The 11,445-nt window shown below is 52.9% G+C and overlaps 1 protein-coding gene across 3 annotated transcripts in view; it reads right to left on the bottom strand.

The window, feature by feature from the left end:
* Positions 1 to 1,347: 1,347 nt before the first annotated feature.
* Positions 1,348 to 11,445, bottom strand: part of SLC29A3 (solute carrier family 29 member 3) — a 40,607-nt gene continuing 30,509 nt past the window's right edge. For all 3 annotated transcript variants that reach the window (XM_025434691.3, XM_025434692.3, XM_035715252.2), the window contains exons 5-6: positions 7,747 to 7,909; positions 1,348 to 3,862 (exon numbers count right to left, since the gene is read on the bottom strand). In XM_025434691.3, coding sequence (XP_025290476.1) covers positions 3,208 to 3,862; positions 7,747 to 7,909 — 818 coding nt within the window. In that variant the 3' untranslated portion in view covers positions 1,348 to 3,207. The remainder of the gene's footprint in view (positions 3,863 to 7,746; positions 7,910 to 11,445) is intronic.

Genomic DNA, 11,445 nt, shown 5'->3' with positions numbered 1-11,445 from the left:
GACGGAAAGGCTGCCCTGAACCCTGGGTTTGAGGCCAGCTGACTAATCCCAGCTGTTGTGAGGCCCAAATTCCTTCTGGAATCCCACCAGGGTCAAAACTGAACTGGGAAGTGAGCCAACCTCAGCCGTGGGTGGAGGGCACCAATGACTCAGGTCCCTGGCCCTGACAATGCTGCCGCCAAGGAAGTGATGACGCTAAACAGATACTAGATGCTTTGCTCAGAAAGCCCACAAAGATAAGCCTGGGCTGTACCTTTATCAAAGAATAAAATCTCTCAGCTGATTTTTGGTCTTCTCTCTTCTACTTGGAGTTCTCTAAAAAAGCATTACGTGGTCTCAGAAGCCGGGGTGTCATGCACTGACTTCCTGCCACATCATGTCCAAGCTGATTAGGGGCCCCCGAATCTTCTCTAGGGAGCACTGGGCTGAAGACAGCAGAATGAAGAGTCTTTGCTAATAACATCCCCTCTTGTAGGAACGTCCCCTGCTTTCTTAGAAGCGCTAGTTGAAGAGTCAGCTCATGGGGCTGCCTCTGGCTTTCTTTGTTGAATACAAGGAGGAAAATGAAGGTAGGTATGGTGTGGAAAGGACACAAGGGCAGGCACTAGAAACTGACATTTGGGATTAAATCGGAGACTATTAGGCAAAGCCAGCTTCTTGGGGACTCCCCCACCCTCACACTGAAAAATACCCTTCTCTTCAGCAAGTTCTGTTCACTCCCCCAAGCATGTGAGCTAGTTCCACAAGGCTGCTGGGGTCACGTGACACTAACCCCACAGGCCAGTACAGCGCCTTGGGAACAACAGTGTCCACACCGTTGTCTGCCCTTCTGCCGGAGATGCATTTTCACTTTCCTTCCTCCCTCCCAGGAAGGAATGATCCTTTGTGAAATGCTCATGACCGTGAGCAACAAAGAACACTGAGCAAAATAGTCTGGATAACTCCCACCGGCCAAGCAGCCGATGCCTCCTCCCCCAGGAAGCTGGCATGCTTCCCCTGCACCTCTACCCCCACCCAGCTCCCCAGGGCTGCATCCTCACAGCTGGCCACCCTCCTGCCCCCTCACCCCACACTCACTTCAGATCATTTCACTAACAGGGACACTTCTACTTCTGAAAACCATCTCCCTTCAACAGAACACCCGAGGCCCCCATTACTTCTTTCTCTGTGTGCTCCCGGGTGTTCTCATCTCCAAGCTCAGTGATGGCTGTTTTCCTTTAAAATGGATATGCCGCCCATTTGTAAAACACCTAGGGTTGTGATGAGTCCCCACCCAGACCACTGCCCCAAATGATTACCAGCATTAAAGTCGGTGAAAAAAAAACAAAAAACAAAAAAACCAAGGGAGAGATTTTGGGCTCCCGCAAGGGGAGGGGGAGATGGGAGATTTATTTTTAGTTAAAAAAATTTTTTTCCCCTAGATATCAAGTCTCAGAAAACCTTTCGAGGGTGTCTTTTCTAATTCTCTGGCTGAAGAGTGGGAGTGTGTACTAGCCTGAGACGGTGGGGAACATAAGCTGCTCCCACCGGGTGGATTACTGGCTGCTTCCCAGTCTAATCAGCTGTCTGCAGGACACCGGGGTGCCGGAGCTCTTCAGAGAAGGGGAGGCTTGATTTATGGCTCTCGGGGTTGCTGCTTCATGGGGGCAAGCTCCGTTCTGCACAACTTTCAAGAGAGAACTCCTGGTCTGATCCAGTTCCCTTCTCTCTGATTCCCAAGCCTGCCTGCTCCCCCAAGGAACAGCCCTGCAGAAGCCTTCAAGAAACCCAAAGAAGTGTAAATTACTACTCATGTCAGACAACCGTGGTGGCCACACAACCCGAGGGTCGCCTTTTGAAACCACAGAATACATGGCTCTCCAGGACAGATCAGGACAAAGCCACACCCGGTACCACTGGCCGAAGCTGCAGAGCCATGCTGCTGTGAGTGAGAAAAAATCCACGAGAGCGAGAGGCTGGTCATCCCTTTCGGGTGTCAGTCCAGTCTGGCCTCCACCTCTCTGTCTGCTCCTTGGCTGTGGTTCAGCCCACAGAGGCTTCAAGGAGGTGGGAGAGAGGGAAGGATGAAGGGAATATCCTCCCATGGGTCACAGCAGGCTGGTTATGCCCCCTGCCCCTCGCCCTGGCTACGGGGAGAATGGCCTTACTCATTCTGGGATATAAAGCCTAACTCTTTAGGATTCCTATACCCACCCTTCAAAGATCCTCATATTATCCAATTTGACTATGCTGTTTCCTGCCAAGACCCTAATACAGCCACCAACTAGGCTTTCATTAAATGTCCCGTATTCATTACACCCTTGAACCAATGTGCCTGACATATCGTAAACATGGACATTAAAAGACCCTACCCCGACACAAGCCATGGACCACTTGAAGGATCCCTGTTTGAAAACCCAGGCCTGACACCCTCAGTCTCTAGAATAGGGGAGGTTTCTGGAGCCCAACTTTAAGGAGTGAAGGATTCCTAGATTCCTGTCTTTCTGGGGTCCCCTGTCTGGTGGGCGGGTACTCTCTCACCGACAGAGCGGGGATCCACACAGCCTTGGGTTTTAGGCCTAAGAACTGGCCATTCCAGAGGATTTCCTTTTTTTTTTTTTTTTCTTTTTAAGAAGGCTCCATGCCCAGTGCAAAGCCCAATGCGGGGCCTGAACTCATGACCCTGAGATCAAGACCTGAGCTGAAGTCAAGAGTCTGACACTTAACTGACTGAGCCCCCTGTCAGGTGCCCCTCCAGGGGATTTCCATTCCAGGGGAACCTCCTTGGACAGGGAGGGCTGGGAATTGTCACATCTTGCTGTCCGCCAGAGGGGGCAAGGCTGGGAGAGACAAAGGGCCTGTGGTCGGGTTTTGGCACCAGCCTCCTACCAGCTCCGAGTCCACACTGGCGACAAAGTTCAGAAGAAGCTATAAAATAAGGTGGAATGTAACCAGCAGTGAGAAAAGTGATCAGCACGCCCACCGTCCACCGTGCGACTATGCCCCATTTGGATGTCTTTCAATCTCCTTCAAAGGTCTCAGGAGAGTTCTGTAAAGTGTCTGGAACATGTGCCCGGCACGGCTGCCAGCTCCCCAGCTCTGCCCTGCACCGAGCTCAGCGGCAGCTCTTCTGGCGCACTGCCTGGCCCTCCCGGCCCTTGCTTCCTGTCTCACCAACGCTCCTCAGTGTCTGTTGCACAGCGCCGAAGTCCTTGCCATCACCCCGTCCTAGATGAGGTGCACGAGCAGGGCAGAGCAGGCCGAGCCAAGTACCAAGCCCAAGCACACATAGAAGGACATCACCACCCCCGTGGCCTCGGCCAGCTCCCGGGGCACGATCTTCGGCCCGTACATAAGAGCCAGGGTGCTGAGGTAGCCGTTGCTAAGTCCCAGCAATGAGGTGAAAAGCACCGGGTAGAGGTCGGACTGGAAGACCACCGTGTGCAGGTGGATGCGGGGCTGGTAGTTGCAGAACATGAAGAGGGGGAGGAGACAGGTCCGGAGGAGCACAAGCCCGGGAAGGACCTTACTCCTGGGCCCTGGCACCTGAATCCAGGCTGTGATCTGCCGGCCACACAGGTCAGCAAAGTTGAACAGGAGGAAGGTGGTGAGGGGGACGAAGAACTTGGTGGTCCACAGTGAGCCCGAGCCCTTGTCAACAGACTCGATGTTGGTGGAGATGGCAGGGAAGACAAGGCTGGTGATGAAGAAGAGGTAGAGGATGCAGAAGCCCAGGCCGGCTGTCCTCTTCAGGATGGGCCAGAGGGGTGGGGTCGAGGACTCGCTGGATCCAGGGGCTGCCAGAGGGGCGCTGGGGGAGTCCTGCGGCGGCTGCTCCTCCCCAGAAAACACATGGGCCGGCCAAACAGGCCTCAGGTAGAACCTGCAGGGGGAGAGGCTCATGGGCGGAAGGCCCGGGGAAGCAGGGTCCCCTGGGATTTCAGGGGACCTACAGGCCCGGTGCAGAAAGCCTCAGGATGCCCTGGGACACACGTGTCGGGGTGGCCAGAGGGAGGCCCGTACAGTCCCTGGCCTGCCTGTCCTAGTGTTGCCCAAAAGACTGGTAACCGAGCCATGCACAAGCCGGGACAGAGGGAAACAGCACTCACTACCTCGGGATGAGCATTGTTTTGTTTTGCATTGGGGAAGGGGTGGAGATAAAATAGCATTTTAAAATATGCATTTTTAAAATTATAAAATTAACACGATTGATGTAATGAACCCAAAATGCAGAAGGAAAAAGGTAGAGTAGAACGAGAACGGTCACCTCTGGTTTCACTCTTTAGAGGTCCCGATGGTTAAAAATCTAGTGTCAGGTAGGGCAGCCCGGGTGGCTCAGCGGTTTAGCGCTGCCTTCAGCCCAGGGCATGATCCTGGAGACCCGGGATCCAGTCCCACGTCAGGCTCCTTGCATAGAGAGCCTGCTTCTCCCTCTGCCTGTGTCTCTGCCTCTCTCTGTCTCTCTCTCTCTGTGTCTCTCATGAATAAATAAATAAAATCTTAAAAAAAAAATCTAGTGTCTCTTGCTCCATCAGTGTGCAAACATCTGCGACTGCCCTCCCCCTGCACATACTTCCTAGTTCTGTTTCTTAAGCAAAAGTGGGATTAAACTATATACATTGTAAAACTTTCTACAACAGGACAATTCCTAAGTATATTAGTAAATATATATAAATATATAATGTGTGTGTTACTTTATATATATTAGCAAATATATAAGCAAAGTATATCAGCACCTTACATAACGGCCCAAATAACGTGCATACCATACATCCACACGTGCACCTAATCACGTCTAGAACAATATCTTGTGGCCAAACTTCAGCATGGAGACACTTGACTCGATGCCTCTCTGTTGGGTAGCTCAAGATATTTCACTCTATGCATATACAATTTAACTGCTCCCCTACTGATGGACATTTAGGTTAGTTCCAACTCCTCTCTACTACAAATAATGGTGTGATGAATAGTCCTACACATACAACTCTGCACATGCATGTTAGTATTTCAGTAGAGCAGATTTCTAGAGGAGGGACTTCTGGATCAAAAGGTTTATACCTTTTTAAAAATTTTGAGACATCAGTACAGTGCCCTCCAAATAGGTAGAACCAATTTATCTCTGCTTTGTACCACTCACCTACCCCATCTACGGTCTCTACAGGGTCACCGGTTTCTTTAAAAACACTGACCACAATTTATAACCACTGGGTTAGTTTACCGGTTTATCATCTGGCTCCTTCAACAGAAGACAGCTCCCTGTTTCCTGTTTGTTAAGGAGCATGTTTGCCTGTTTCTAGCTAACTCTCCAAGCACAGAGTAACCTTCAAAACATACTTGGAACTAATAAGCCTATAAAGGCATCTCCGCCTCCCCCCACCCCCATTGCCTAAACACTGAATATTATCAGTATTTTCAATTTCTGCTACTCTGATCAGAGTAGAAGACGCTTGGGTCGCTTGGCCTCCCCGTCTTGCTGTAGGACCTTGCCTGAGTCACTCAACCTCTCTGGGTCTCAGATGCTGAAAGCCAGGAAACATAGGCTGACTGCATGATCCCACCTCAAACACAAGGCTTGGTGTGTGGTCTGGAGAACAGTAGCGTGGTGATTGCTGGGTTCTGGAGTCAGCCCCCCTTCTGTCTCCCCATGGGACCGTAGGCCAGGCACAGCCCTCTGTGGGCTTACTTTCCTCCTCTGTAAGATGGAGGGGTGCTGCAGCCGCAAGCTTCTGGGCCCCCTGCCAGGCCGCCCATCCTAAGTGCCTATGGGTCACAGGCGAGTCAGTGGGACGGCTCCTCCTCTGAGCCACTTTTCCATGTGATGCTGAGCTGGGCACTGCAGCCTTGAACTCTGTCTTGTTGCACAACCACTATTTAGGGAAAGGAGTATTCTTACTTCCTCCTCTACTCCGCGGCAGGTCCTAGCCTTAAGTCAGTTCTGAGAGAGCTCCTCCCCGAGTTCCTCTGGTCAAAGCTCTTCCTCATTAGGTTCCACATGTCCCCCAGCCAGCAGCCTCCCACACTGCCTGTGGCTCTGTTCCTCCTGGGGACAGCACCTGTGGGCTCCGTTTTAACTACCATTTAGCCCGAGCAGCTCCAGGAGCCTGGCTGTCTCCAAAGCTCCATCCTCAGATGTGTTTCTGTAAACCTGGAAGTCTTAACCAAAGTTTTAATCAGCAAAGAGAGAGAAGCTTCCATGGGACAGCCTAGCCCTTGGGTGTTCCTGATTTCACAGGCTCAGCTGGAAAGGATGCTGGCCTGCTCAAGTGAGACTGGAATCTTGGGTGGCCAATTGTCACTGCTTGCTGAGCCTGTCCTAGCGTTAGCACCGAAAGCCCCTCCTCCTGGGAAGCCCTTGGGTCCCAGGCAAACAGGGAAAGTTGGCTGCCCCACTGAGCAACACCGTGAAACAGGACATGGGGAAACAGAAGAAGGAGTCCTGGGACCCTCCTGCCTTCTGTCCATTCTGTGACTCAACAATAAATTAATCAGCAACGATGAAGTGTGAGGCAGTGTGTGTCATGTTGGGGGCAGTGAGCTACCCAGACGCCAGGGATCACAGGGATGTCATCATGCAGTGTAACTGGGTACTTTCTCTGGGGAAGGCAGGGGGATCTGCAGGGTCACCCAGGAGACTCTCCCAGGGACAGAAGGAGAGATGATCAAAGACCCTGGCAGTCACAAGCTGGGGATGCAGCAGGACATGGTGCAAAGGGCACAGTCCCAGTCTGCGGCTCACCGCATGAGCAGCCTGTGCACAAGGCTCGGTTTCCTCATCTATAAAACAGGGAAGGGCTGTGACAAGTGCATGCAGTGGTCACACATAAGAAGTGAAGAAAAGACACGCAGGCGCACGCCACTTATCTTGGCACCGCCACCAACATGGGTAGTCATGGAAAAGCACAGAGCTAGGACCTGGGCCTCCTCAGCTCCGCCAGCTTGCACACTGTGCAGCCTCCAGCTGGCCCCCTGCCCTCCTCTGGCTCCGTTTCTTCACCCGTAGAACGGGGAAGAGAATTCCTACCTCTCCTATATCAAATACAATAATAGATCAGAAAATGCCTGGAAAAGAATAGAATGTGAGAAAAAGTTAAAGGCTGTTTTTTAAAAAGCAGCAAGAAGAAAGAAAAAGGGATGAGAGAGAAAAAAAGAGAGAGAGAAAGAGAGATTGAAGTAAAGTCCCCCAGGGTGGAGAGGGGCCTGGGGGGACAGTGGGTAAAGCGCAGCTCTGGAGTCAGGGGGACATCCTGCTTCTGCTGCCCATGGGCTGGGGGACTCAGGCAAAGTCATTCACCCTCTCGGAGCCCAGCTGGGCTTCTCACGGGGAACAGGTGCGTGAGTCCCCCGATGTGAGACGGCCCCTCAGGCCAAGCTGAGCACAGTGCAGAAGCAGCAGAGGCGCTCAGTGAATGGAGCTATTCTTTATCATCCCTACTCCTTGGACCCACTCCCACCGCCTGGCCTCCCGGTCCCCAAACAGGGACAGCAGACTCCAGCTGCTCGGGGTGGGGCGCCGCACAAGGCCGGCTGCTGGCATCCACTGGCCTGGCCAACTCCCGGAGTGGCTACTGCGAGCCAGCTAGAGCGGGGGGCTCCGGGCTGCAGCCGTGACCAAAACCCGCACCATTCCTGCCCAGCGTGGGGGTGGGGGGTGCACAGTAAGCGAGAAAACAAACAGGCCACCTGACTAGGACAAAGCAAGCAGAGAGCATAAGGCAAGGTGGCGTAAGGGCAGCTGGGAGGAGGCGCCGGGAGTGAGGGGAGGCCCACCTGGCGTACTCCAGCCGCGGCAGCAGCAGGTAGAGTCCGACGCAGAGCCCGAGGAAGACGTCTGCGGTCAGGAAGAAGGCCAGGGTGCTGTCCGTCACGTCGCTGGACGCCGCCAGGTCCACCAGCAGGGCCACGGCACTGATGGTGCCCCCCATGGCTCCTCCTGCAGAGAGCACAGGATGCCACGGAGATGGGTGGGTGGGGGTCCACCTTCCTGCATCTCGGGGCCCCCTCCCCTTCCTCCCAGCTCTGATGGAACCAAGATAAAAGGTCTCCCCGCCGACAAAGATGCCGTATCTGTCACGGGGTCCTGACGCCTTGGCAGACATGGAGGGGTTGGGATGCCATGAGCTTGGACTCCAGGAGGGTATCAGGGGTCTCATCCCAGGTTCTTGCTGATGGGTTTGTAAGAGTTGCTGCCTGAGGTGGCAAAGGCCCCCCAACGTTTCACCTCCGACCTGGGACCTTCCATCTCGCTTTACCGCCCTTCTGGTGGGGTCAGAGCGGGATGTGTCAGAGAGCTCCCGTCCTCAGCCCAGCCACCCACCAACCAAACTGGGTCAGAGGTTTAGGGAACGTTCTAGGATGGATCCTGCCACTGCCCTGAGCAACACTGTCCCCAAACCCTCTGTGCTGCCAACCGTGAGCTCGTGGAACTGAGCTTGTACCCTGAGGGAGGTGTGGCACTATAATGTTCTCTCTTGCCTTTGACGTGGGACCCACGTGACCACGTGCCACCACCATTCACTGCTACCAACAGAGGAGGCGGCACAACTTAGTGGACCCCTGGGTCCAGGTCCCAGACAGATGTACATCTGACCCTGGACTCTGCTGCTTGCTTGCTGTGACTTGAGGACTTACATGACTCCGCAGAGCCACAGTTTGCTCATCTGTAAAATGGGGCTGATAAACCCTGCCTTGCATAGCTGCTTTGAGGACTGAATGAGATGATGTTCGGAAAGAGCCCAACACCTAGTAGGCCTCCACAAGTGCCAGTCGCCTTCTTTGCCACCATCATGCAGTCACTTCTGGGAGGCAGGGGACAGGCCTTACTTTTCTGTTGAACCTTCACAACTTGTGCTGGGCAAGACCCAGAGGCAGACACATTGTGCGTGCCCCCAGGTCATTCACTCCTCTCTGCCTCTGTCTATTTGCCTGCAAAATGGGGCTAGTACTTGTCCTCTGCATCGGCCGAGGCCTGTGGGTATGCTGCACTGCCTGCCTGAGTGAACGAGTTCGCCCACGTTAGAGGATCAGGATACAGATTCTCAAGGAGGCGAGAAGGTAGCTGGCTGCAGACAGAAAACAACACACAGGTCTGTGCGGGCAGGGACTGGTCTGTCACATACACGGCTCTGACCGCGTGGCACCGTTCTGCCTGTTGTTGCACAGAGCAGCGGAGAGGGGCACGGTTTAGGGCTGTGGCTCTGCAGGGAACAGCCGGTTGCCCTGATGGCCAATCCTTTCTCCCTAACCTCCACAGAAGCCTTATCAGCCTGGGTGGGGCCAGAGTGATGTGAAAGGACGGCAAAGACACAAGTTAGCACAGTGAGGAAGAGCGCAGACCCTGGAACCAGAGCATCTGAGTCTAATCCTGCTTCTACCACTCCTGGCTGTGCAGCCCTCGGCAAGTCACTGAACCTCTCTGTACCTCCACGTCCTCACCTGTAAAATGGGGATGTTAGTAATACTCAGGTTAAAGGGCTCTTATGAAGATAAAAAGGATTATTACACAGACTGGGTTCAGAACGGTGCCCGGCACGAAGTGCGTATAAATCCTCTCAGATTCCCAGTTAGGTGTTTGGGTATTTCTGTCCTTCCTACATCAAAGCAGCAACAACAAGGTCAACCCCTTGCCAAGAGGGTACCAGCTTCCGAGAAGCTGTAATCCCCACCTGGGTGTTTTGTAAGAAATGGAGCTAAACTTGAGTAAGACACTTGCCGGCTGCCCCGAGGAAGAGATCTTAACATCACTGCCTATTCATTTCCCCCTCTCTCCCCAACTTGTAGGGAATTTACAATATTATCATCAACAACAAACCAGGCCTCCGGGAGCTCATCTTTCATGACTCCCTACTTTTATCTCATCAGTTATGGAAATACATGCAAATGAGGGGGGTTAAGAAAACACCAGCACAAAACAAATGAATCCTTCCTTGGATGCCAACATGCACAGAATTCACAGATGGGCTCCTCTGGACGAGATGCCACGGGGGGTTGGTGGTGGTGCCGGTGGGGCCTCTGGGAGATGGGGCCACCTTGGATTTCCCAGGGTGAGGGGCACCCGATGGGGGCCCCCGTAGAGTGATGACACCGGCTTAAGGTGTCAGTACTGGTAATCAATACTGAAGTGTGAGCGCCGGATTATTCCACTTTTTCAAAAATAGACTTTCTGAAAATTTCACAGGACAGTCCCCTCATTGAGAAGATTCATAGGTGACCAGATGAACCTGAAGGGCCCCCTGCCAGCATAAATGGCATGTTCAGTCACTGGCTCCTAGACAGGTAGCCAGCAAGGCGTTTATAATGAAAAATACATCCTCCGGCAGGATGGAGGGAACTTCTTTCTGAGACTCAGGTGCCAGAAGACATGAAATCCAGTGTTCTGGGGCCATTTCCCTCAGGCTAGGCATGTCCTTCTCAAAGCACTGCTAGGGGCATATTGATTGTACTCAAGGAAGTTGGCAATGGGTCTCCTTTTATTTTACTTTAGATCCGAGGATTTCCCTGGATAGAGCCAGAAGCCTAATGTTATGCCAAAAATGGCATTCAGACTTGACTGACATCTGAACTCTGATCTGGAGATGGGACCACCTCCAGGCCTGAGTTGAGAAGGGATCAGAGGCTCAGGAGGCAAGATAGGGATCTGTTAGTGATGTCTGGCACTGGTGTGGGCATGGGGAGGAGACACACATGTGTCCAGGCACTTGTCATTCCTGCCACATACTGCCTGGCATCAGCAATTAATGGACACAGAGCAGAGATTCTCTGTGAAACTCTTCTCAAGTGGGCAGATGCTTACAGCACTCCTTCACACAACAGGGACGTGCCCAGACACCAAACCGAGTGGCCAAATCCCCAGCCTTGCATTAAGGGATGGTGGTCTTCTGCAAAAGTGCAGATTCTTACTGACCCACCTCCTTTTTTATCTTGTTGGGACATCAGAGCGAGGGAACAGAGTTGCTAAGGCCTGGACAACAGGCTTGGGATCAGCATCAAACTCCACTCAGCCAAAGGGGCTGGTCCAAGTCGTGCATCTGCGTCCCCAGAGAATGCCAAAGTTCAAGGTCATGGAGGTGTTTCTTTGCTAGGCTATCAGCTCCTGAGAGGCTGGGTCTTGTTCATCTTTGAATCTCTGGCACATAGTAGGTCTTCTATAAAATGAGAAAGGAAGAAAAGGGGGTGAAGCTAAGAGGAAGGAGAAGGAAAGAGAAGAGAGGGGACAGGAGGAGGCGAGGGGACAAGGAAGAAGGGAGGAAAGGAACGCTCTTTCAGGACTTGTACTTGGTAGGTAGGTGTGTTTGCCAAAAGTGGCTGCAACTGGCTTCCCTCCCACCTGCTCTTCTTACAGGACGACTTTCGCGTTCTCCGGCTGATGCCTGTGGGGTCTGTGTCCTCTCCCCTCCAATCCACATGGGCTCGTGGCTATGGTCAATGTGGCCCTAAATGGCTTCCACAGCTAAGCCATGAAAGGAAATA

Source organism: Canis lupus, chromosome 4 (genome assembly GCF_003254725.2).
Source record: "Canis lupus dingo isolate Sandy chromosome 4, ASM325472v2, whole genome shotgun sequence".
Lineage (NCBI taxonomy): Eukaryota > Metazoa > Chordata > Mammalia > Carnivora > Canidae > Canis > Canis lupus.
The sequence above is the reverse complement of the archived record's forward strand: the minus strand, read 5'-3'. Positions and strand labels throughout refer to the sequence as shown.